Source organism: Lactuca sativa, chromosome 9, assembly GCF_002870075.4.
Source record: "Lactuca sativa cultivar Salinas chromosome 9, Lsat_Salinas_v11, whole genome shotgun sequence".
Taxonomy (NCBI): Eukaryota; Viridiplantae; Streptophyta; class Magnoliopsida; order Asterales; family Asteraceae; genus Lactuca; species Lactuca sativa.
Window position 1 is genome coordinate 29,750,218 of NC_056631.2, and position 25,516 is coordinate 29,775,733.

At 36.6% G+C, this 25,516-nt stretch overlaps 5 protein-coding genes across 7 annotated transcripts; 1 reads left to right on the forward strand and 4 right to left on the reverse strand.

Annotated features, from left to right (window-relative positions):
* The first annotated feature begins 691 nt into the window (after positions 1–691).
* On the forward strand, positions 692–3,384 carry LOC111907508 (serine/arginine-rich splicing factor SR45a). Of its 3 annotated transcripts, none has more exons than XM_052767558.1 (7): positions 692–874; positions 1,509–1,531; positions 1,621–1,698; positions 1,796–1,913; positions 1,992–2,141; positions 2,309–2,387; positions 2,504–2,555. In XM_052767558.1, exons 2-6 carry the CDS (start codon positions 1,509–1,511, stop codon positions 2,348–2,350), a joined length of 411 nt encoding a protein of 136 aa, XP_052623518.1. In that variant the 5' UTR covers positions 692–874; the 3' UTR covers positions 2,351–2,387; positions 2,504–2,555. The 3 variants fall into 3 exon arrangements, with proteins under 3 accessions (XP_052623518.1, XP_042754281.1, XP_023759077.1); XM_023903309.3 differs by lacking the exon at positions 2,309–2,387 and adding an exon at positions 2,650–3,384 and having other exon boundaries at positions 697–874; positions 2,504–2,567; XM_042898347.2 differs by having other exon boundaries at positions 2,309–2,555.
* An 853-nt stretch (positions 3,385–4,237) lies between these two features.
* On the reverse strand, positions 4,238–6,815 carry LOC111907507 (calmodulin-binding receptor-like cytoplasmic kinase 2). Its single transcript, XM_023903308.3, has 6 exons — positions 6,337–6,815; positions 5,792–6,024; positions 5,401–5,569; positions 5,223–5,312; positions 4,851–5,149; positions 4,238–4,752 (listed from the first exon to the last, which is right to left on the reverse strand). The coding sequence occupies exons 1-6, from the start codon at positions 6,584–6,586 to the stop codon at positions 4,432–4,434; spliced, it is 1,362 nt and encodes a 453-aa protein (XP_023759076.1). The 5' UTR covers positions 6,587–6,815; the 3' UTR covers positions 4,238–4,431.
* A 2,237-nt stretch (positions 6,816–9,052) lies between these two features.
* On the reverse strand, positions 9,053–10,337 carry LOC111907463 (uncharacterized). The gene is made up of 3 exons (XM_023903230.1): positions 10,040–10,337; positions 9,680–9,933; positions 9,053–9,220 (listed from the first exon to the last, which is right to left on the reverse strand). The coding sequence occupies exons 1-3, from the start codon at positions 10,335–10,337 to the stop codon at positions 9,053–9,055; spliced, it is 720 nt and encodes a 239-aa protein (XP_023758998.1).
* Positions 10,338–11,639: 1,302 nt separating this feature from the next.
* LOC111907510 (uncharacterized) lies at positions 11,640–12,689 on the reverse strand. Its single transcript, XM_023903312.3, has 3 exons — positions 12,437–12,689; positions 12,129–12,269; positions 11,640–11,850 (listed from the first exon to the last, which is right to left on the reverse strand). Exons 1-3 carry the CDS (start codon positions 12,629–12,631, stop codon positions 11,707–11,709), a joined length of 480 nt encoding a protein of 159 aa, XP_023759080.1. The 5' UTR covers positions 12,632–12,689; the 3' UTR covers positions 11,640–11,706.
* Positions 12,690–14,323: 1,634 nt separating this feature from the next.
* On the reverse strand, positions 14,324–15,318 carry LOC111907511 (uncharacterized). Its single transcript, XM_023903313.2, has 3 exons — positions 15,060–15,318; positions 14,750–14,890; positions 14,324–14,648 (listed from the first exon to the last, which is right to left on the reverse strand). The coding sequence occupies exons 1-3, from the start codon at positions 15,252–15,254 to the stop codon at positions 14,505–14,507; spliced, it is 480 nt and encodes a 159-aa protein (XP_023759081.1). The 5' UTR covers positions 15,255–15,318; the 3' UTR covers positions 14,324–14,504.
* Positions 15,319–25,516: the final 10,198 nt, after the last annotated feature.

A 25,516-nucleotide genomic window follows, 5' to 3' on the forward strand; every position in this document is an offset into this window, starting at 1 on the left:
ATATATATATATATATATATAAAGGTGATAGGTGTTTGTATACATTTTTTTATAAAAACGAATTTATATATATTTACATACTAAATAAATACATATTTTTATAACTAGATATTTCATATACAAAAACTTTTTTAAAAAAAGTTTTTATATAGAAAATATAAGATTTTTATGTGAAAATACATTTTTTTTTTGTATAAATATGATTTTATAAAGAAAAAACATATTAGAAACAATTTTTTGGAAAAACAATTGTAAAAAAAACTAAAATTAGGATGACTTCATAATAAAATTCTAAAATTTAGGCAAAAAGGGTAAAGTTTGGACCAAATTTGTAAAAAAAAAATTAAAATTTGGGCCAAAAGTGTAAATTTTGGACCAAATTTGTAATAAATTTTGAAATCTCGGCCAAAAATGTAATTTTTGAAAGTTAGATGACCTGTTGACCGGGTCAAAGGGTTAAATTGAATACGATTACCGGTATTTAGGACTTAATTGAATAAAAAAAATATATAGGGACTAAATCGATTATGAGGCCAATATGTAAAAAATTTATTGTAGTTTTCCTTATTTTTTAAATCAAATGTATAATATATAATTAGTATTGTTTTCCTTTTTGTGTGTTTTGGAAATTTAGAAAGATTGGAATTAAACCAGGTTTAAACGTTAATTTCACGTCCGTTCGTCCAGAACCTTCTCTTCCTTTCTGGACGGTTCCAACTTCCACGTGTGTGGTAGTAATCTGTTTTCTCGTCAAGTCTCAACTGTCAACCCTCTTTTTACGCATATAGAGACCAAGCGAGACAAGTTATTTGCGCCAGATTCATCGATTTTTCTATCGTATTGTTGATCTCTTGTTCTTTGCGAAATTGTTGAGGTAAATTTTACTTGATTCATCCAAAAAAGTTTTTATTATTTATTATTATTATTATTATTTTTAATGATTTATCTATTTGTCCGTGTTTGTATGTTGATCGATGATTACAGATGATAGTTTGTTGTTTGATCTGATTGCAAATCAACGATTCATGAATAGTTCGAATGATCAGACATGGTTTTGTTCTGTTATTGATTTTGGATTTTGTTTAGACTGATAATAATATATGATCAGTAGGAAAGATATGGAATCCATATTATCATTCATTTTCCATTGATTTTGATAATCGCACGAGTGGATTATGTACCTGTGTTATTGGTTTCTCATTTCGTTGAATTGTGTTTTTCTAACTTTGAACTACGATAGTGAATTACATCAATTTTCTTGCTAGAATTTTTATTACTGTTCGTTCTTTCTTATCATGCTCTTGTGAACGCGGGTGATCCTCGTGGTACGAGTTTGTCCAAGTCAAACCTGTGTACGATCTAGATTTTGCCTGAATTATAACGGATTTTGAAGCTTAATGCTTAATCTGTATTTTGAATTGAAAATTTAGAATGAGTCGATAGTCATATTATCTGATCATCTTCGCGTCATTGCTAATTCAGCTGTTTTTTTTTTCTTTAAAATCCAGATGTCGTACTCGAGGAGGTCTAGGTATGTGTAATTGCGTGCATCTCTGGGGATTACATATGTTTGTTAGTAAGGATTTTTTTAACAGAGGATTTGCACCCTTTGGTGTTCAGGTACTCCCCTTCTCCTTCACCACCACACAAGCGCTATGGCAGGTCTGTGTCAAGGTCCAGATCAAGCTCAAGGAGTCGGTGAGTGTCTCTTCAAAGACAAAAGAAATTGTAAATTGGAGTTGGATAATTGTAAAATTTTGAATTGTTAGTAGTTATTGAATTGAGTGATGTTCAGGAGCTATGATTATGAGGCAAGTGACATTGAAAACCCTGGAAACAATTTGTATGTAACTGGTTTATCAGCACGTATCACTAAGAGAGATGTTGAGAAGCATTTCTCGGCAGAGGGAAAGGTATCATGGTTTGTAATAAATAATGTAAAATGTTGGAATTATTGTAGAGTTAAAGAATTGTGAGTAATGAATGTTTAGGTGGAAGACGTTCACCTGGTGATGGATCCTTGGACTCGAGAATCTCGTGGATTTGGGTTTGTATCCATGTCTAACATCAAGGAAGCTGATCGATGCATCAAGTATCTTGATGGGTCTGTTCTTGAGGGCCGTGTTATCACAGTGGAGAAGGTAAATGTTTGTTTGAATCCATTATCTACAGACAGATACATTGATGTTTTTAAGTTGTTGTGTGAATTTTTGTATTAATTAAATATGAAAGATGTTTGGTTTGTTTGTTTGTTTGTGGGTGGTTGGGTGGGTGTTTTGTTTTTGACAGAGTTTGGTGTATGTTGCAGCATAGCTTCTTGTTGTTCTTCTTCATCAAAGTTCCAAACTAACAAGTCACAAGCAAATGCCAGAGTATCAACCCAGAGGGTTGTATATATATTCTCATTTCTTTGACTTTTACCAAAATATGAAACGCTGTGTTGTTTTGGAGAAAGGAATTGTTGTAGTTTTGTGAGGTGATGGTTTTGGTATTGATATTGCAGGCGAGGAGGCGGAGAGGCAGAACACCAACTCCAGGAAGGTATCTTGGGCTAAGGAGTGCACGTGGTATGCTGAGCTGAGAAACCTTTTATGCATGGTTGATTGATTGATTGATGTGACAGTAATCTTACTTTGTTTACCGCAACAGGTGGTCGTCGTCATCGATCCCCAACCTACTCTCCACCACGTTCGCGTAGGAGTAGGAGGAGGAGGTGGAGCTATTCTCCTGGTTACTCGTCTGATAGTGATAGAAGCAGGAGCAGGAGGAGGTCATATTCACCATATTATTACAGAAGGCGTGTGCGTGGAAGGTCCAGGTCCTACTCACAAGGCTCTAGAAGCAGCCCAGAAGATGGTTACTACAGGAGGGGTAGGGGGAGAGGTGGGTCTTACAGCCCAGAAGAGCGTGATTATAACAGGAACAGGAGCAGATCAAGGGACTCTTCTTCACCTGAGTACGAGTACAGCAGGAGGAGAAGTAGGAGGAGTTATCGGTCTGTATCTCCTCCAAGTGTGTCTTCTTCCCCAACAACAAGGAGGAGGAGGAGGAGGAGGAGGAGTTACTCTTCTAGCATGTCGCCGGTTAAGTCAAAGAGAAGCTACTATTCAAGTGTTTCTGTGAGTAGTAGATCAAGGAGCCCTGCAGCTGACTATTCCCTTTCCAGTAGGAGTAGGAGCAGCAGCAGTCTCAGCTCTAGGTCCACTGCTTCTTCTGACTATACAAAATAAGAATATTCATAACTTTTTTCTTTATGGACAGGACTAGCCTACTACTAGGAGTAGGACTCTGGCTATGCATGTTATGTTCTTACAGCACAGCTTATTGATTTACGACATATATGTACTGGTTGTCACTTTTATTTCAAACAACTTTCTTTGCCTACCTACTTCTGTTTTGCTAAATCTGTTTGATTGATTAAATCATCCACTTTTTGCCTTTGGATGTGGTACATAAACAGGCAGTCGGGCTTTAATCACTAGGTTTTTGGCTGCTTGCTTCTCAACCTCTCAAATTAATATCAACATTTGTTTTCGTTGATCACAAAAACTAGTTTTTATAATAATCATCTAGTTCGATTATTTATGACAAGCATATGTATGTGCAGTTTTTTCATCATGAAAAGAATGGAATCTCAGTTGACATCTACTTTGATATGCAAACATTCTTATTTCTGTTTGTTGTTTGTTCAACCTCCAACTCCAACAGAGGGGTGCAAATTTATTCCTCTTTAAAGATTAAGCCATCTACATGATACTTACCATAATAGTGCTTCGTCCTTGTTTTTGTTAGCCGAATAGTGTATGTTCCTGGCTGCTTTGGAGTTTTGACAAAGCCTTCATCGACCTTGAGGAACAACAATTTTTATGTTTGTGCTTTAGCCCCATTTTCAGCTTGTAATAAACTTTATCTTCCTCACCAAAGTCATACCTCCACTTCTTGTTTATGAACCACAAAGGCCATAAGTAAAAGCTATTTTTTTTCATTAAATCTGTATAATTGGCAGGCACTCTTCTCTCCGCATCTAGGAAGGATATTCGCTTTAATTGTCCTCGCCTGTAATACTTGAAAAACTCACTTGTGTTGTGTTGTATAATGTATATAACAGGGAAAAACAGTCCAAAGACCCGATTTGAGTTTGACAAAAAAAACAGAACAAGAGTGGTTTGGACTTGGTTAGATGATGCAGTAAAATATGATTATACAAGCTGCCTGCTACATCTTGTAGCAAGAAGAATGAAACCCATCACAAATTTGTATTATTATCATCAACCACAATACAAGATTTATACATACATACATATGTGTTGTGCGTATAGATTATATATTTTTAATGAAATATACAGTAAATAAAACACCTGAAAATATATATATCCTCTCTACATACAAAAAAACCTTTTATCTTTTTTTATACAATTTCAATATCAGCAATCATGCAGATTGAAATCTTTGGTTGGTGCTTTCTTCAATCCCAAAGAATTCAATTCGGTTCTTCCTGGCAGCCATTTGAGGTGGCACCTGTACAGAATGATTTGCAGCTTCCATGACCTCATTATACTCATGGTAATCCTTTCTGACTCTCCACAAGATCTCTGCACATCTTTTCATGGAGGGTCTTAACTGTCTGGTGGGGGCCAGACACTGTCTGGCCAGTTTCAGCACCTTCTCCACCACCATAAGAGCCGCCGGATTCCTCCTTAGCTTTGGATCCATCGCCAACACCACCTCCCCTCCTTTTAGTCTCTGCAACGCCTGCATTGCAATTGCAACCAAACACATTTTTCCTTTTTTTTCATCAATAAAGATTAAAGAATAAACACACATACATTTGTAATGTCAGAAAAACTTACCCATTTTGTTGTCAATTTCTCATTGGTAGCTTTATTTATCTCAATCGGTAGTCTTCCAGTCACCATCTCCACAAGCAAAACCCCAAAGGAGTAAACATCACTCCTATCAGTAAGCTGATAAGTACTCAGATATTCAGGATCCAAATACCCTGCAGTTCCTTTCACTTGAGTTGATATATGAGTGGCTCCTGGATCTTCAACACTTATACGCGCAAATCCAAAATCAGCCACTTTTGCACGTAGTTTATCAGTAATCAGTATGTTAGATGACTTTATATCTCTGTGGATTATTGGTAGATCTGAAAAAAGAAAAACCAGTTGTTAAAGTTAAACATTTCTTCATGTTTCATGAAATGTTAAACAGAAAGATACCTGTATACGTATGCAAATATGTAATTGCATGAGCTACATCGATCATGATATCCAGACGTTCTCCAATTTCGAGCCCACTTCCACATTTACCTGAAAAGGATCACTTCTATGCATATAAACATCACACACGAAAGTGAAAATACGAAACTGCCCTTTTGAAGAAACTAATTGGCTTTACCATCTAAATGTTCACGAAGTGTACCATTGGCAACGTATTCTACCAAAATCATACGATCTTCTCCATGCTCTATATATCCATAGAATCTGACCAGATTTAGGTGTTCAATCTTTGATAATGTTTGTATTTCATTTCTGAACTCCACTGGTGTCCCTCTTTCAAAATTGTCCTGAAATAAGAAATAAGCAACAGAAACTTCTTAATATTGAGACTAAATTTACAAGAAGCATTAATCTCCCAAAGTAAATGCATTGATCAATTTAGTCACAATTTGATATAAATCTTTGTTTATAATGGTATTTGGCATTTAGGCTACCAACAAAAAGGTCTGAATGTATCTTATTTCTGTTATGGAGGCAGTGTTAGATTTCTATTTAATAGAAAATTCAACCTTTTTTGCACGCTTTACAGCAATGATGGATCCATTTTTCAAGGTTGCTTTATACACGATACCAAATCCTCCTTGTCCGATTATATTTGAGGCAGAGAAATTTCCAGTTGCCTTAGAAATATCTTCAAAGGATAACTCAGCTGTGCCCTGGGGTCCATCAGAGGCTTTGGAAGGTGTAGAGGAAGAAGAGTGGTTCAGTTTTCTGCTGCTTCTTAGAGAAGCTCGTGATGAATCTGCAGAAAAAAGTACAATCAATTCTCAATATACAACCAAAACAATTCTGTTGATCTCAGAAGATCAATAGACAACTAAGTCGACTTTCAAAATCCATGAGCATAATCCAATTCATCAACTATATGACGATTTGTTAAAATTAGTATGCTCTTAGAACTCTGGATTCGAAAATCCCTTACAAATGCTACCAGCACAGCTTCTGGATGAAGAACAAGTAAACGATGGTGAAGTTTTTCTTAGCAGAACTGAGTACGAGGTTCAATTTTCAATGATTTACTTTTAAGAAATGCGAAATTCGAAGTGAAACTTACATTGAATTGAAGGCGGCTGAGCATCATCTTCAGCCACATGAGCTATATTGCCACTACATGTCAAAACCCTAGCTATGGCACCAAAAATAGAACTCTTTTCCTCTTGCACGGGTTGATTCCTGGGTAAGACATATATGGAAGCGGAACCGGAATTTGAATTGGAATTGGAATTGGAAGTGGAACTGGAACTCTGATTCCAAACTTGTCCAGGGCCGGGGCGAATCACCGGAGATTTTCTTGTTTGATTCATATGCAAAACAGGCCCTGTTTGATTGTTGTGTAAAGATGTGTGTTCTTCTCAGGTTTCAATTATGTGAATTTGTTGAAAAGTAATAAAGAATAGATTTTGCATCGTTTACCAAAAAGATTAGTCCAATTGAATGTTTATGAATGATTCTTGCGGATTAAAGAATTTATTGGAGACCAAATCAAGCCATAAAAGGGGAAAATTAGTACCGACTTCCAGGGCTAATTCATATTTCTGGCTGGAGTATTTGATTAATAAATTTATAAGAGTTAAATATTCAGTTAGAAAATCCAAAATTAATATACAAAAACAGGGGTTTAATCCAAACAAACGATTTAGTTTTTTTTTTTCATAAAAGAATAAAAGTAAGGTAGTTATTGAATATTTGGGTTTATTGAAGGGCTTTGACATAAAAGTCAATAAGTTTTGTAAGTTTTACAACGATTATTGGTTCATTAATGCTAGAAGTTTGCAAATTTTTTTTGTTCGTTAAAACCCTTAAATTTGATAGAAATGTTGGATTTCATATTTTTTTTTGTCATTAAAATCCTTAAGTTGACGGTGTTGTATCGAAGATCGTAGAGAAAGAGACGGAGGCAAGTTGATGGTGTGTCATCGGAGCAGCAACAAAGGTGATGACGGTCGTCATTGGTGGTGTTAGAAAGCGAAAAAAAGTTTGATGTTTTGTTCTTGAAGCTTGTTAATAGAAAATAGAAATCAAATTTAAATATCTTAATATTAGAGTTATGAAAATGGGTTCACCTATTCCATTATTTTACCATTTATGTCGCTGTATGTTTTTTTAGCCATTGATAAAAAAAAATCAAATGCTTAGATTAGAGCCTATTGGTTCTTAATCTATTAATGGTTTCTATTTGAAGCATTTTCTAATCTTCAAAGTTCAAACCACAACCATCATAGTGTTACGTAATAAATGCTAGAACTAAATAAATACATTAACAACCATAAACTTTTAAAAAGATTTTAGTTTATAATAAGCAATAAAGATGTTAAAATATATTTTTCAAGGATAAAGTAGGTGAGATTTTAAATGCTTAAAACATAGTTGGAAGATCAAAGTCAAACTGAGAATATAAGGACAAGTTATGGCACAGTAATACACGGCTAATCACAGAATTATTGAAATGGGAGGAATCAATGAATCATTTAGTATATGTATTTATGTATCCTTAAACAAAATTATCATTTATTTTGCAATATATTCATTAGAAAATGCCTTTATTTTGCGAAATAATTATTTTTGATGTTAAATTATTTTGCATAAGGACCAGCTTATGATGCAAAATATGAATGTCAAAATATTAAAGTTGCCACAATAAACATATCAATTATCAAAAATTAGCTTATAAGCTACTTTTAAAAAGTTATTTAAATTTTATTAATAATTAATGTTTTATATATAACTATAAGAACTATATTATAATAAAAGTAATAATATAACTCTATTGATTAAATGATCTTAGAGGTACAATTTACGTGAGGATTAATAAATAAGTTATGACCAAAATTGATATATGCATAAATATATGAGTGAGGACTAATAGTTTAGAGAAGTCAATCCCATGTTTTTTTATATATACTTCTTAATTATTAGGAATATTTGTTATTGTTAATTTAGATTGATTAGTAGTTGCCACGAGGTCCACGACCTTCAAAAGGATATGTTTGAATTAAATTCGAAAAGCCAACATCAACTACCTAACTTCCAATGATGCATACCTCCCTTTTATAAAAAGAACAAATTCTATAGTCCTTTTATCAAACATCTTTTTTTATAATATCTTAAAGAGAACTGATCCGTATACAATAGTTTTTTTCCATACACAATAATTGCTGCTTTAAAATGTTGTTTCTAATTCAACATTGTTATAAATGGCAAAATGCATAAAAGTCATATACCTTAGTTATTTTTAGAGTTTAACAACTATATTTCAGTTTCTTCAATTCAATGAATATCATTCAAGTTCGATAATTTTTTCTATGTCGACTAGTTTGATATGCTATAACATGTCAAAGTAGTTATAATAGAAAATTTTGTTAAAGTTGGCTTTAATGAAAATTTTGACCCTAAATATTCCACTAAACTTTACAAGATTTTCTATTAGATCGCTTCTATTAGATCCCAGAGTGTGGGTGAGAAGTTTCTCTCACTTTTTCCCTATCACGTCATCATTTTCCTTACTTTTCTTTCCCTCACTAAAACACAAGAAATGAGTGGGAAACTTCCCTCACTATTTGTTTTTTTTAAATAAAATTAATTCATTTTTATGATTTATAAATTTTAGATTTATAATAAACATAAAATTTAATTAAAAATAAAAAGCATTTCATTAATTAAAATAAATATTACATTAAACCTAATATTTAAATAAATTGAAAATTAAAAAAAAAAACACAAACAAAAAATCAAACAAACCACAACATAGAAAACATAATTAATATCCTAATTTAAAAAAAAATACGACACTTGGAATCATCGTCCTCGTTATCAACCTCATCATCTTCATCATTCTCCTGAACGTCATTCTCGTCATCGGAATCTTTGTTCTCGACGAACATATCAGAATCATCGTCTGATTCGCCAAACAAATCATCGTCACAATACTTTATCGACGGCTGAATATGAGCGTTATAAACATGTTCCACCAAATCAGCACGAAGGGCATGATAAATGTCGCGATTGTGTACTTCTCTCTATTTGCATTATGCTCTTGTGTACCAACGGCTACTGTACTGACATTTGGCAAAACTTCATTTTTGTTGTACCGACATATCGATCTCTTGAACGTCATGCATGTATCATATTATGCAATATGATACATGCATACATTACGTGTTGTAACCTTCTCACTTATATGACCTTGCGCCGACTACTAGTACTTGTCAACGCTTCTTAAGTACACCAAATGTTCGCTCCACATCCTTCCTAGCTGACTCTTGCGGCTCTTTAAACTTTTTCCTTTTCGGCTCGTTAGGACATGTAAACGATTTCACAAAAACAGACAAGAAATGATATATACCGTCATTAAGATAGTATCCACGCTTATATACTACCCTATTTGTTTGAAAAGGTACATCGTGCGACTTTCCAAGGTAGATATCGTTGAATACTGGCGACTGGTCTAACACATTGATGTCGTTGTTTGCACCAGCTTGACCAAAGAATGCATGCCATATCCAAAGATCATGTGATGCGATAGCCTCTACAATGATCGTCGGCTCTTTGTGGACGCCTCTCATGTACTGACCACGCCATGTGTCAGGGCATAATGACCAACTCCAATGCATGCAATCAATACTACCTAGCATTCCTGAGAGTCCATGCTTGCCTTCATGCACCGTGTACAATTGGTTGATATCGTTCATATTTGGTTTGTGTAAATATTGTTGCCCATAAACCAAACAGATTGCTTTGCAGAACTTGTACACACTCACGCACGGTACGTTCTGACATTCTAAAATACTCGTCACATTTGTCTGCGCCCATACCGTATGCTAATTGACGAATTGCAGCTATGCATTTTTTAATTGGAGAGAAACCTTTTATCCGTCTCGCATCCATTTTCCATTGGAAATATGGGAAACGGTCTTCCAAATCGCCAACAGTACGTAAGAATAGTTCATTCCTCATCCGGAACCGACGTCGAAACTTTACAGCATAAATGGCATCATCTGCAAAGTAGTCTTCTATAAGACGATCGTGTCCGGCTTCGCGATTCCTACGCAACGACATATTTCTTGGTTTAGATCATGCACATGATGTTTTGCCTGGTCGGTTTTGAAAGTATGCAACCGTTTTCGCCATAACGGAACCGATAAGTTTATCCTCCTCTTGCGCTATTAAATCGGATGATGAAGATGATGACATTTTGATTAATATTTTGGAGAGAGTAAAAAGATATGGGTTAAAAAAATATTGGGTGTTGTGGTATTTATAGTGGGGGAATAGAAAAAAAAAATTATATATATATATATATATATATATATATATATATATATATATATATATATATATATATATATATATATATATATATATATATATATATATATATATATATATATATATATATATATATATATATATATATATATATATATATAACCGTTGGAACCAAAAAAAATGAAGAACACAAATTCTGAGTGAGAACGCGACAAACCCACCCCCACCTCCTCCCCGTGCAGCACTTCCCGCACCCCCGATGTAGTGTTCATCGGAACGGGAAAGACCCCATCCATCCTTCCCGCTCCGGCTCCGTCAGGTCTTATAATCATTTATTTTGTCACAATTGTTACATATATAAGTTAGATGACTTTTTAGTAACAAAATTAAAATATAATGATAAACTATAACAAAAACCAAATTTTAGTGGTTTTTAATTTTTATATGTTTGCCCAAACAATTTGTAACAACTAGCTAAACCACTTTGCTGAAATTCAGGGATACGTCCCCAAAACTTTTCTTGGGTTTGGCTTTGTTTCCATTTTGGTCCTTACTTTATGTAAAATGACTATTTTAAGTTTTAACTTTATCTGATTTTCTCTAATTTATTTTTTATTATTTGTTTCTTTCTTTCCAACAAATCACATAGACGAAGTCATTGAGAATGAGACTCGATGCAAATTCAAGGCCAACATGTTTGTAAATTGTAATTGTACCACAATATAATAATCACAATTCCTTCTCAATTCACATGTATAAACTACAAAGATGTTTCATCGATCTTACATAACAACTACATATGAAATTATCATATATCATATATCAATTTGTTAGCAAAAACACCAGCAAAGTAACCTACTAATGCCATCATACTCCATGGAACAGCACTAAATCATGCTGCTTGTCGAAGGTCAACATGGTAAATCTATAACCCAAAAAATAAAATAAAAAAATACAACCTACTCACCATTTTAAGATATATGGAAAATAAAACAGTTTCTCGAAAACAAAAATTAAATTTCTTCTCTCTTCTTTTTTTAAATGACAAGACATATCATTAAATAACCAAATTACAAAGTTCTTTTGAAAAAAAAAAAAACTTACACTTATGATTCCTATCTCTTTACTTAATATCAGTATCAGAATTATCTAACTGGTCTCAGATTTTGCTAGTTGGTTTAGAAAACAATGAATGTCGACCTTCTGCAATCATCTCTCCAGTTGCTTTCTTCTTCAGACTCACAACAGTTCCATGGTATCCACCTTTTCTGCCAAGAAGCTTTGCGCTAATCTCCAATTCATCCTACAATTAAGCTACAATCTTTAACATATATGCATATAAGCAAATAACCTCATCACACAGATTAAAAATTAAAAATGCTTACATCATTGTCTAACAATGCATATGCAAGGAGTACTTTATTCACAACAATTACGAGACATTTAAGCTGACAATTGTGTTTTGCAGTTGTAATAAATCAGTTTTAAGCTTATGATAAACTGACTATAATTCTGATTTTCTGATTGTTTGAGGTTAAAGTAATCGATTTGCATAATTAAGGAGCAGTGGCAAGAACTTACATTAAGCTTGGCTGTAGAAAGGTAAGAAATAGACATATCAATAGAAACATTCATAGGCACATCCTTCTCATACACCACAGATGCACCGATCTCGTCTACTAAGCTCGCAATTGCACCCACTGCCAGATTTCCATTCCTATCCTGATTTAGGAAAAATCACCAACTAAAACTCATCAAAACCCCAAAAATCTGTGAATAATCGAACCATCGTCTCAACTTGGATTCAGAAGGAAAGGTTAAAATGAACAAGAAATTGAGAATTTTAAAGTAATCGAGTTTGAAATTCAATTGGAATTCGGGGTTCTTACTGTAAGGCGAGGGGGAACGGTAAAAGAGCAAGAGACGAATCCGGGTTGGAATCGGTCGAGTCGTATGCCTCTGAGGTTGAACTCCTCGTAGAAGCTGTGAAGGGCTTGAGGTTGATGCGGAGGGATGCTGAGTCGGGCGATTCGGTCGGAATCTTGGTGGGTTACTTGTAGATATTCTCTCGGCTTCTTCTCCATTGACGACTCTGTGTGACTAGGTTTCACTCTATATGCAACATATGTAAAAACATTAGAACAAATCATTTATATACTTGTTAAGATGTATTATTTATCTTCATTGTAATATGGGCACAGAAATAAAATCATATAGTAAATCTTTTAATAAATATATATTACTATAAATAATTAAGTCATTATCACCAACCATTGATAAAACATTATAACCATATAATTAATAACAAGACATAACATTGAAATTGAAAATATACATTTAATAGAAGATTGGAGTTGCAAATTTGTAGTAGTTATATAGTTCAAAATTCATAGATTAAATTCAAATTAATATAATTAAAATAAATATTTATTTCGCACCAAATGATATGAATTGCTACTACCCTGTTGCACGTGAATAAACTTTAGTATATTCTTTTAATCAATATAAATTTTTAATATTGTTATTAACTAATTTAAAAAACCATTCATTTAGTATTCTTCAATTATTGTGATGTTGTATGTGTGAAGGTGGTGAGATGGTGTTAGGCTTTACGGAGTGGTTACGAGTGGGTTATGAGTGAAGAGGAGGCCATGTCACTATTTAACCATTCCAGATTCCACAACCAATCTGTTAAGTTGTTTAAATGGTATTCACTAGTGGCTAGGCAGTGAAGAGACAAAAAAGAGTTAGAAAGAGAGAAAATATGAGGGAAAGAAAACTAAACCAATTAGATCGATTGTCTTTCTCTGTCTTCACAGCCACTCCACACTCAAGCTACCAACCATTGGGGTAGTGTTCACGCGTCCCTTGGCTGGACACGTCATCTTCACGCGTCTTCTTCTATGTCCGCTCGGGACAGCCTTACAAGTGTTATGAAGGTGGGGTTGTGATAAGTTGATGGGAATATGTGTTTTTTTGGAGATAACAACGTGTAGAAGACTGGGAAGGATTTTTGTTGATAATAGTGTGTAGGAGGTGGGAAAGGTTAAGATAGTGATATGATGAAAATGAAATATTTTTTATGTAATCCAATTTTATATTGCCAGAAGTTTTCTATTTTGTGTGTAAAAGCTTTTGATGGAAACCGTGTTGTATGTCATATTTTTTATGTAATCCGATTTTATACCGCCAAAAGCTTTCTTTCTTTTGCATGTAAAAGTTTTTTATGAAAACAATATAGTTTATTATCACTATAAATAATGGCAATGTGTTTTATATTGTGTGAAAATCAAAAAAATAGTATTGTACTTTATTAGTGAAGTAAATAATAGCAATGTACGTGATTGATGTGAAAAATCAAAACGAAATAGCACCGCACTTTATTAGCAATGTACTTTATTTGGCGTGAAAAATAAAAAAATATTGAATCTAGATCAATTTTTGAAATAATGGTAACGATATGCATAAATATGATCAGGATATGTCACACCACGTTGTACCAAAAAAAAAAAAAAAAAACTACGCCGTCTTGTTAAGGGTTGTTGTTGGCCATTCTGTTCACATTGGAGTTTGATTTTTTCTGGCACGAGTTTGCGTATCTTTGGCAAAGACATAACAACCCGTTTTGGGGATTCTTGTTTAGACGTGTCTTCCGACGAGCTTTAAAACTACAATCAGAGTTTAGTGGGTTCATTGGGGGAGGTCAATTTAAATTTTTTACAAATAAACCATATACTTATTAAATATGATTACACAAATTATATCATACACCTACCTTCCAACCACTCAAGGATTCATCTTCATTCAAAAAAGACAAACATCAAACACCAAAACAAGTTCTTGAAGCGAACCGCCTGTCACAGTATCAAAGACCAAAGAAGGTGATGCCGAGATTTGAATATAACTGAACAGAAGACCTCTCGGACCTTCTTATATAATCAGGAGAGCAATCTTATTTTAGATTTTGCTAGTTGGTTTACAAAACAATGAATGCCGTCCTTCGGCAATCATCTCTCCGGTTGCTTTCTTTTTCAAAATGACATGAGTTCCTCGGTATCCCCCTTTTCTACCCAGAAGCTTTCCGCTAATCTCCAACTCATCCTGCCAATAACGTACATTAACAGTAAATGGTGAAAGTGGAAACTCCCCTCAAGGCTCAACAAGAGATAGATTGCTTATGGTGAAAGTGGTAAAGAACCTACATTCAACTTGGCCATAGAAAGGTAAGAAATCGACATATCCGAAGAAACATTAAGAGATTCATCCTTGTTATACACCAAAGTCGCACCAATCACATCTACTAAACCAGAAATTGCACCCACTGCCAGATTTCCATTCCGATCCTGATATAAGTAAAAAACAAAAATCACAACTAGAACTCATCAAAACCCACAAATATGCGAATAATTTGAACAGATCGTCTCAATTTGGATTCAGAAGACAACCCATAAGGTTAAAACAACCAGAGATCGAAAACATGAAACTGATCGACAGAACGAGTTTGGTTCTTACAATAAGGCGAGGGGGAACTGTGAAAGAGCAAGTCACGGAACCGGGTTGGAATCGGTCGACCCGTATGCCTCTGAGGTTGAACTCTGTGTAGAAACAGTAGAAGGCTTGAGGTCGAGGGATGTTAAGTCGGCCGATTCGGTCGGAATCTTGCTGGGTTACTCGTAGATATTCTCTCGGCCTCTTCTCCATCTCCATGGAGGACTCGATTTCACCTTCTGCATCAAAAACATACAACAAATAATTTAAGAGAGAAGTCAGAAAACAATATTTTGAAGATCTTCGTATCAGCTATATATTTTTTTATTTTATATTATAATTATAATATATATTTTTAAAAACTATTATTATATATATTCTCTTTATTTACTGTTAAAATCCTTCCAATAAATAAATATCTTTTCATATTTTCTTCTTGCATATAATCCAAAAAGACATTACTATTTATTTATAGTAATATTATTAGGCTTGTTATGTCTATCTAGACTAATCTTCATCAACATCTATCATATTCAAAATAGTCTTTACATTGACAATGTTATAAGCTATATTCTTTGCCAATGATAACCTTATCACTCAAATTGCCTGCAATTTAATAAGTCCACTCCCCATGTTTCATCCTTTTAGGCTTCTTTTCGGTCGGTGGTTCATATAATTTCTTTGATTTGTATTCTCCATAATCCGAAATCGTGACCTTTAAATTTGTTGATTTTAACTTTTCCATCTTCAACCATAGCTTTAATACAGTTTTGTTAGGAATCAACAAAAAATGTTAAGCAACCTCAGACAAAATGATAAAAATTTTACTGTAAAAAACAGGGAAATAAAACTAAGAATTTTGCAAACAAAAAATTGAACAATGTGGTTCGATAAAAGTGATGTATGCCTACGGTAGAACAACAGAGGGAATATTTTATTAAATTCTAAGAACAATTACAATCACTTACAAAAGACTGCAACCTATTTAAGGTTTTAAATAAATAAATAAATCTATAATGCCGACAAACTGCTACAAATGATATGCCCTTAATCTCACAATGATTGCTATATTGAAATCCATGCACTTATACATGCATGTATCTAGCACTTGCACAATCATAAATGTTGATGGAGATGGGCGTCCTTATTTATAAGCAAGCATAAGATACCATGGTATTGATGGGACTAACTTATCCATTATTATACCCTAAATGGAATAAGCTAATCACAAAACGCCATGTAGCTGCTTATATAATCTTCAAACATGGGGGATGTGTAGGGACACTTTCCATGTACCTAGGAGCACGTTCATAAGACCCAACAACACCTTCTCACCTCCAACAACGCATTCTCCAACCGGTGAAGCGCATTTAGGAGCAAGGTGTCACATTTACAAGCATGGAGCGCATTCTTGCAACTAAGCATCACATTCAGGAGCTAGTCAATATATTCAACAACTAAATGACACTTTCACTGAGTTCCTAACACAATTGATGATCAGGGGTTCATCTCCAGATGCATGGAGCACATTTTACATAGATAGAGCTAATTTTGATGCCTCCAATGCTTTCTACAAATGTCCTAGTGCTTTCTCTAAGTGTCACATCACTTTAACAAGTACTCGGTCACTTAGGGACTTAGAATTATTTCACAAAAGGGAACATTCCAATGAAGTCTTTACACCCTAACATAATGTAATGTCCGGGTTTCAGGGCTAAGCATTTTTAGACAATGTAATAGTCTAGGTCAACTATTGTAACTCTTTTTGAAGTAATAAAGATGAAATATTTGAGTATTATGTGAATTATGTGAATTTTTATGCTTATTATGTATTTATAAATATTTAATAAATAAAAGATAAAAATAAGTGTCAAAATTAAAGTGTGAGATAAGCCCTATATCTTTACATAAAGTTGTAGTGGTCGAAACAAGGATTCCGGGGATATAAAGAACACCGAAATCTGAGTTATAACGAAGAAGTTATGGTCCGTCGAAGTTTTATGGCAAAACCGGCACGGCACCGGGAGACGTAAATAGTGAATTTACGATGGAGGACTTTTTAGCCTTATTGATCTAAACCAAAGTTGTAGTATATGTTAAACCAAGAACATCCATAAAAAGAACGCCCAAATCTGACTTCATATGAGGAAGTTATGAATTTTCGAAGATTTGGTGTAGCAGTGCACGGCCCGAAACTCGAATTTTATTTCGAGCGGTTTTTGGCTTACGCGACCTAAACACGAGTTTAAGATCTCATTAATAGGGAACTCAACGGTAAAAAGATAGACGAAAACGGATTTCGTATGAAAGAGTTACAAATTTTTCGCGGTCATTTAGCAGTCTAAACTCCTCCTACTGTTAAATTTGAGATCGGTCGAGAATTAGCCGACGGAGTCTAAATGAAAGTTGTAGAACTTGTTTTTACCTACGCGTGGATATAAATAATGTCGAAAACGGAGTTCGTATGCGAAAGTTATGAGTTTTTGAAAATCGGTTGATTTTCACCCTGTGTGCGATGCCACGTGTCAATACCAGGCTGCGCTGGCTGTAGCCAGCCTGGCTCACGACGTGAATATTAAAAATTCACGACGTGAACCTTCCTCCAGCCCCTATAAATAAGTGGTGAGGCCTCCATTGATTCCTCACACCTCCCCTCACTTCCCCCTCTCTCTAGAACTTCTCTCTAGCCCCGAAACCCCCCGAAAAGCCTAGGGAACCTCCCTAGCACGAGGCGGAAGCCCCGGAGCGCCCAAAAGCTCCGAGAAGAAGAGCCTTTCGGCTCGGGAACGCTGCTCCAGCGGAGCCCGATTTTCTTTAAAACCCGCTGTAAGTGAGCTACGCCTACGCTATTTTAAATATAGCTTTTAAATAATTATAGGAATGTTATTAGGTCCTTAAAATAATTATTTGGGCTATTATTATGAGTTATATTGAGTGTTATTAACGCTTATATAATAATAATAATAATAATAATAATAATAATAATAATAATAATAATAATAATAATAATAATAATAATAGTCAGACTATTAATTTGTCGCGGTTATCGTTAGACTAAACCCTAGTGGTATTGGTACTAGGTTTTATCGAAGGAAAATTGTTTTGAGAGTATTGAAGCGCTGTCCGAGTGCTGAGTCACCACCTTTCAGGTGAGTGCATAGTTACTTTCAGCTTACACATAGATATGAAGTATTTTATATAAATTATGTGCTATGTGTGCATATTATCTGAATACTTGCTATCTATGCTAGATGAATGTTTTTATACATGTTTTCAATGATTTAAACTGTATATGTATTTTATATCTACGAAAATGTTGGGATGAAACATGGGTAGATGTAATAGGTGATGCGTGATAAAATGATGAGAGGCCTCGATGTTGATGTTGTTGATTCTGTCATCTAGCGGAGTATGGATGACGACCACAGACTATTCTAGACAGTCCAGTGGAATGCTAGCAGGCTCGCAACCTGTAGGTGTTTGTGAACGATGTGTTCACCGGTGTACTCCATCCCCCACATGGTTGCCTTTAGGACATTTATTTTTAAGGAATCCCCTTAGCAGTAGTGTTCATCCCGATGATGATCCTTAGGCTAGCTCCCTTATGATAGGTGTTTAAGGACGTAAAGTGAGGATAACGGGAATGGGTAATCGGGTTATTTTTGATTGATGAAATTAATAAACTTATTTATTGTGGGTTGAAAACCCTATGTGCTCATCAGGCTCCCCAGCTTGACCCACTCAGTTTCTTGTATTACAGGTAGTGGCGCATGAGCATAGATGTGATGTTTTGGGATGAGGGATTACGGATATAGGCCTGTAGATACGAAATAATGTAGTAAGGCTTATATTGTACTGTTTATGCTTTTGATCTGTATCAAACATGACATCCCAAGTCTTTTAATGTAATACATTTCCTTGGAAATGCTTTTGATAAATCTTTATCATATTTTGTTTTGGGACAAATTCCGCAACACTTTTATTTAAGATGTTACTCTGATTTTCAAACAAAGCATAAACAAAATCGGTCTTTTCTGGCCGTGAAAATGGGGATGTCACAGTTGGTATCAGAGCATTAGTTTAAGCGAACTAGGAATTTGTAGGATTTCTAGACTTAAACTTAGAATGCTAAGCGATGATTGTGAGGTGTGAGCACTAGCTTGTTTTAGGAATTGTGCCTAAAATGCTTTTATGTGCTAAATGCTTTGTGCATGATATGCTGTTATTTGTTCGGATTTATGGTCTGTTGCCGACCGGATCTGGAAACCTTATGTGTTTAGGATTCTAAACGTACAACTACGATATTAGAACTAGCATGTAAACGTTTCGGAGTGATAAGGATGATTTAAATGTCTATCCTAAATAAAGATCTAAATTCACCTTATTCGGTGTATAGATCAAGATGGCAAGGACTCGTAGCGGAAACGTGAACGCAAATGGAGATAGGAACCAACCCCTAGTGGTTCAGCAAATACATGTTGTAGAAGAAGTAGCACCTGAGCCAGTCACCATGGCTGGAGTTCAAGCCATGATTTGGGCTATGCTAGCGGAACAAAGGGAAGAAATGAGACAGATGCTCCACGAAAATAGGGACGAACCTACCATACATGTTCAACCGACGGAGCCAGTTCTCGAGCAATCTAAGGAAGGGAACTACAACCGCCAAGTGAGTCAAGTAGGGACTCAAGGTGAGCAAAGGGATGGCCCGAAGAGGAGAAACAACAAGGATGAGCGGATGTAGAAAAATTTCTTGGGTGCGAAACCACCGAGTCTCTCGGGAAGCCCAAATCCTGTTGAGATTATGGATTGGATCTCCGAGATGGAGATGGTGTTTGAGAGCTACGACTGCAGCGAGAAGCAGAAGACTGTCTTCGCTGTGAGGCAATTGAAAACTGGAGTCTTGAGCTGGTGGAAGCTATTGGCAGATACAATGCCGCGAGGAGAAGCTCTGAAAATGTCATGGGATGAGTTCTTGGAACAACTGAAGGCGCAATACTGTTCAGAGATAGATCTGATTGATCTGAACAATGAGTTCCAAAATTTGAAGAAGGGGAGAATGAGTATCGATGACTGTGTTGTTGCATTCACGGAAGGGATGAAGTTGTTTCCATACCTAGTGCCAACCGAACTTTCCAAAATTGAGAAGTTCGCAAACGGACTGTCGGCTGACTTTGGCCCAATAGTCAAGATGGCAACCACTCTGAAATCAGCCGTTCGAGCAGCTAAGAATGTGGAGACCCAACAAAAGGAAAGAAGTCTGGAAAGGGCTGAGGTTGGTGAGAAACGGAAGTTCGATGGATCCTCGAAGTCCAACAAGAAGAGTAGATTCTCGAAGTCTGGTTTGAGAGGAGGAGGATCAGAAGCGAAGTGGTGTGACAAGTGTAAGAAGAAGCACTTTGGGAAGTGTGACGGAGGGGTCACTTGTTTCAAATGTGGAAAGCCTGGCACTATGCCAATGAATGCACCCTCATCCAGAAGGCCTATTATAGGTGTAATGAAGAAGGGAACATTTTGAAGGACTGCCCGAAGAAGAAGGAGGCAGGAAGACCCAACATACCACCGAAGCCGAAGGCGAGAGCCTTCCAGATGACGCTCGAGGCTGCGAAGGAGGCAGCAGACATCGCTTCATGTACCTTTCTTGTAAATGGTTTGCCTGCAAATATACTATTTGATTCTGGAGCCAACTACTCCTTTGTGTCGCATAAATTTGGTGGGAAATTAGCATTTCCTGTAGAAAAACTTGATAATGCCCTGATTGTAGAAGTTGCCAGTGGCAAATTCGTACCTGTTAGTAATCGTATTAGGAACATCATCATTGACCTAAACGGAAACAAATTCCACGATGAGCTATTACCCATAGAGTTAAACAGTTTCGACATCGTTTTGGGTATGGATTGGCTTAGCGCCAACGATGTTGAGATTCAATGCCGAAAGAAGATAGTAAGGGTAAACCCACCCGGAAAGGAATCATTTATGGTGTACGAGGACAAACGCAGAGTGAATTCTGGAATCATCTCCCTGATGAAAGCCAGGAAATGTTTGTCCAAAGGATGTGCATCATACTTGGCATTCGTAATCGATGCTAAGAAGGAGAAGAAAGAGGTGCACAATATACCAGTTGTGTGTGATTATCTGGAAGTCTTTCCCGAAGATCTTCCCAGATTACCACCTGATAGGCAAGTGGAGTTTCGTATAGACTTGTTACAAGGAACAACATCGATAGCGAAGGCACCTTACCGATTAGCAGTGACGGAGATGAAAGAGCTTATGACGCAACTTCAGGAGCTGTTGGACAACAATTTCATTTGACCTAGTTCATCACCCTGGGGAGCTCCGGTGTTATTCGTGAAGAAGAAGGACGGAAGCATGAGGATGTGCATAGACTACCGAGAGCTGAATAAGGCAACGATGAAGAACAAGTATCCATTGCCGAGGATTGATGACCTATTCGATCAACTACAAGGTTCGAGCTACTTCTCAAAGATTGATCTTAGGTCAGGGTATCATCAGCTGAAGGTAAGAGAGCAAGATATTGAGAAGACTGCATTTAGAACGAGATATGGACACTACGAGTTCTTGGTTATGTCATTCGGACTAACCAATGCTCCAGCAGCATTCATGGATTTGATGAATAGGGTTTGTAAACCATTCCTCGATAAATCCGTGATAGTGTTCATCGACGACATTCTCATCTACTTGAAAAGCCAGGAGGAGCATGGTAAGTATCTACATGAAGTTTTGGAAGTATTGAAGAAGGAGAAGCTTTACGCTAAGTTCTCCAAATGCGACTTTTGGATACGAGAAGTCCAGTTCTTGGGTCATGTGGTTAACCAAGGAGGGATAATGGTTGACCCAACAAAAATCGAAGCTGTAATGAAGTGGGAACGTCCAAAGAGTCCCACGGAAATTCGAAGCTTTCTAGGATTAGCTGGATATTACCAGCGATTTATCCAAGGATTTTCTTCGATAGCTGCTCCATTGACAGCTTTGACTCATAAAGGACCTACGTATACGTGGAGTGAGAAACACGATGAGGCATTCGAGAAGCTAAGAAGAAGTTATGTGAAGCACCGATACTTTCTCTACCCGATGGAGTTGAAGACTTTGCGGTTTACAGTGACGCATCTGGAGTCGGGTTGGGTTGTGTTCTGAACCAAATAGAAAAGGTGATAGCATACGCATCTCGACAATTGAAAGAGCACGAAAAGAACTACCCCACTCATGATTTGGAGTTGGCGGCGGTAGTATTTGCTCTAAAGATATGGAGGCATTATCTCTACGGCACGAAGTGCAGGTTGTTCACTGATCATAAGAGTCTCCAGTATCTCTTTAATCAGAAGGAGTTGAGCATGAGGCAACGACGCTGGCTAGAACTACTCAAGGACTACGATTGTGAGATACTTTACCACCCAGGTAAAGCCAATGTTGTCGCGGATGCTCTCAGTCGGAAAGTCAATCTTGAAAGGAAAAGGCCAAGGGCGTTAAGAATTGAAGTTGTCTCGACGATTGTGGAAAGTATCAGGAAAGCTCAAGAAGAAGATTTAGAGAAGAATGACCGAAAAGAAGAATGTTTGGGGAAAACGTTAGTGTTCGGTACAAACAGTCAAGGACTGAAGGTATTCCAAGATCGGATTTGGGTACCTAAGACGGGAGTAATAAGAGATCTTCTGATGGAAGAAGCACACAAGACCATGTACTCGATTCATCCCGGTAGCACTTAGATGTATAAGGACCTAAAACCCTACTACTGGTGGCCGACAATGAAGCTCGATGTTGCGAAGTATGTGGCCGAGTGTGTAACATGTGTGAGAGTTAAGGCACAACATCAGAAACCGTATAGGAGTTTAGAACCTTTACCTGTACCCATGGGTAAATGGGAAGACATCACCATGGATTTTGTGACTAAACTACCCAGGACGAAGAACGGACACGACATGATTTGGGTAGTCGTGGATCGTTTCACCAAGAGTGCACACTTCATAGCAGCCAACGAGAAGTGGTCTATGGATAAGCTCGCAAATGCTTACATGAAGGAAATTGTAAGACTTCACGGTGTTCCTCTTACGAGTGTATCAGATCGTGATAGTCGTTTCACATCGAGGAGTCTACAAGAGGAATTGGGTATGAAAATATGTTTGAGTACGACTTACCATCCGCAGACTGATGGTCAGAGCGAAAGAATGATTCAAACACTGGAAGATATGCTGAGAGCATGTACCCTCGAGTTCCAAGGGAATTGGGACAAACACTTACCTCTGGTAGAATTTTCCTACAACAACAGTTTCCACTCGAGTATCAAGATGACACTTTATCAAGCCTTGTATGGACAGAAGTGTCGTACGCCGTCTTGTTGGCTTGAAGCCGGAGAAAAGCAGTTTATGGGCCCCGAGATAATCCACGAAACTGCTGAGAAGTTGAAAGTGATTAGGGAAAGGATGTTAGCAGCTCAGGATCGTCAAAAGAGCTACGCTGACAAGAAAAGACGACTAATGACTTTTGAAGTTGGGGATTCCGTTTTGCTTAAAGTCTCACCGTGGAAGGGACTTATAAGATTCGGGAAACGAGGGAAGTTGAGTCCAAGGTTTATTAGACCGTTCAAAGTTCTTCAGAAGATTGGGAACCAAGCTTACAAGCTGGAATTGCCCGAAGAACTCGATGGTATATATAACACCTTCCATGTGTGTTATTTGAGGACATTCACAGGAGAAGTTCCCGACATAATTCCAATCTCAGAGTTAAGGATGGATGAGAATAAAAGGCTGATCGAAGAGCCTGAGGCAATTGTTGACCGTAAGACTAAGAAGTTACGACGCAAGATGGTCGACTTAGTGCTAGTCCGAAGGAAACATTCGAATGGGCCGAACCTCACTTGGGAAACAGAGGATGACATGATGAGTCGCTATCCACATCTGTTTGCTGATGCATTATTCCGGGACGGAATCATCCTAAGGGGGAGAGAATTGTAACGCCCGGGTTTCAGGGCTAAGCATATTTAGACAATGTAATAGTCTAGGTCAACTATTGTAACTCTTTTTGAAGTAATAAAGAAGAAATATTTAAGTATTATGTGAATTATGTGAATTTTTATGCTTATTATGTAGTTTTAAATATTTAATAAATAAAAGATAAAAATAAGCGTCAGAATTAAAGTGTGAGATAAGCCCTATATCTTTACATAAAGTTGTAGTGGTCGAAACAAGGATTCTGGGGATATAAAGAACGCCGAAATCTGAGTTATAACAAAGAAGTTATGGCCCGTCGAAGTTTTATGGCAAAACCGGCACGGCACCGGGAGACGTAAATAGTGAATTTACGATGGAGGACTTTTTAGCCTTATTGATCTAAACCAAAGTTGTAGTATATGTTAAACCAAGAACATCCATAAAAAGAACGCCCAAATCTGACTTCATATGAGGAAGTTATGAATTTTCGAAGATTTGGTGTAGCAGTGCACGGCCCGAATTCGAATTTTATTTCGAGCGGTTTTTGGCTTACGCGACCTAAACAAGAGTTGAAGATCTCATTAATAGGGAACTCAACGGTAAAAAGATAGACGAAAACGGATTTCGTATGAAAGAGTTACGAATTTTTCGCGGTCATTTAGCAGTCTAAACTCCTCCTACTGTTAAATTTGAGATCAGTCCAGAATTAGCCGACGGAGTTCAAATGAAAGTTGTAGAACTTATTTTTACCTACGCGTGGATATAAAGAACGTCGAAAACAGAGTTCGTATGCGAAAGTTATGAATTTTTGAAAATCGGTTGATTTCCACTCTGTGTGCGATGCCACGTGTCAATACCAGGCTGGGTCTGGCTGTAGCCAGCCTGGCTCACGACGTGAATATTAAAAATTCACGACGTGAACCTTCCTCCAGCCCCTATAAATAAGTGGTGAGGCCTCCATTCAATCCTCACACCTCCCCTAACTTCCCACTCTCTTTAGAACTTCTCTCTAGGGAACCTCCCTAGCACGAGGCAGAAGCCTAGGAAACCCCCGAAAACCCTAGGGAACCTCCCTAGCACGAGGCAGAAGCCTCGAAGCCCCCGACGGCTCCGAGAAGAATAGCCTTTTGGCTCAGGAACGCTGCTCCAGCGATGCCCGGTTTTCTTTAAAACCCGCTGTAAGTGAGCTACGCCTACGCTATTTTAAATATAGCTTTTAAATAATTATAAGAATGTTATTAGGTCCTTAAAATAATTATTTGGGCTATTATTATGAGTTATATTGAGTGTTATTAACGCTTATATAATAATAATAATAATAATAGTCAGACTATTAATTTGTCGCGGTTATCGTTAGACTAAACCCTAGTGGTATTGGTACTAGGTTTTATCGAAGGAAAATTGTTTTGAGAGTATCGAAGCGCTGTCCGAGTGCTGAGTCACCACCTTTCAGGTGAGTGCATAGTTACTTTCAGCTTACACATAGATATGAAGTATTTTATATAAATTATGTGCTATGTGTGCATATTATCTGAATAC

Bases quoted from the DNA above. Each gene is read 5' to 3' on its own strand.
- LOC111907507 (XM_023903308.3), bottom strand. From the start codon at position 6,586: ATGAATCAAACAAGAAAATCTCCGGTGATTCGCCCCGGCCCTGGACAA. The intron at 6,025-6,336 runs GTAAGTTTCACT...TTTTTTCTGCAG, and splicing joins TCAGCCGCCTTCAATTCAAT to ATTCATCACGAGCTTCTCTA. The intron at 4,753-4,850 runs GTAAGTTTTTCT...ATTGCAATGCAG, and splicing joins AGAAATTGACAACAAAATGG to GCGTTGCAGAGACTAAAAGG.
- LOC111907511 (XM_023903313.2), bottom strand. From the start codon at position 15,254: ATGGAGATGGAGAAGAGGCCGAGAGAATATCTACGAGTAACCCAGCAA. The intron at 14,891-15,059 runs GTAAGAACCAAA...TACTTATATCAG, and splicing joins CAGTTCCCCCTCGCCTTATT to GATCGGAATGGAAATCTGGC. The intron at 14,649-14,749 runs GTAGGTTCTTTA...CGTTATTGGCAG, and splicing joins TTTCTATGGCCAAGTTGAAT to GATGAGTTGGAGATTAGCGG.
- LOC111907508 (XM_023903309.3), top strand. From the start codon at position 1,509: ATGTCGTACTCGAGGAGGTCTAG. The intron at 1,699-1,795 runs GTGAGTGTCTCT...AGTGATGTTCAG, and splicing joins AGATCAAGCTCAAGGAGTCG to GAGCTATGATTATGAGGCAA. The intron at 2,142-2,503 runs GTAAATGTTTGT...TTGATATTGCAG, and splicing joins GTGTTATCACAGTGGAGAAG to GCGAGGAGGCGGAGAGGCAG.
- LOC111907510 (XM_023903312.3), bottom strand. From the start codon at position 12,631: ATGGAGAAGAAGCCGAGAGAATATCTACAAGTAACCCACCAAGATTCC. The intron at 12,270-12,436 runs GTAAGAACCCCG...TTCCTAAATCAG, and splicing joins CCGTTCCCCCTCGCCTTACA to GATAGGAATGGAAATCTGGC. The intron at 11,851-12,128 runs GTAAGTTCTTGC...GCTTAATTGTAG, and splicing joins TTTCTACAGCCAAGCTTAAT to GATGAATTGGAGATTAGCGC.
- LOC111907463 (XM_023903230.1), bottom strand. From the start codon at position 10,337: ATGTCGTTGCGTAGGAATCGCGAAGCCGGACACGATCGTCTTATAGAA. The intron at 9,934-10,039 runs GTGAGTGTGTAC...CGGTGCATGAAG, and splicing joins AATGTCAGAACGTACCGTGC to GCAAGCATGGACTCTCAGGA. The intron at 9,221-9,679 runs GTACCTTTTCAA...GCTCATATTCAG, and splicing joins ACCTTGGAAAGTCGCACGAT to CCGTCGATAAAGTATTGTGA.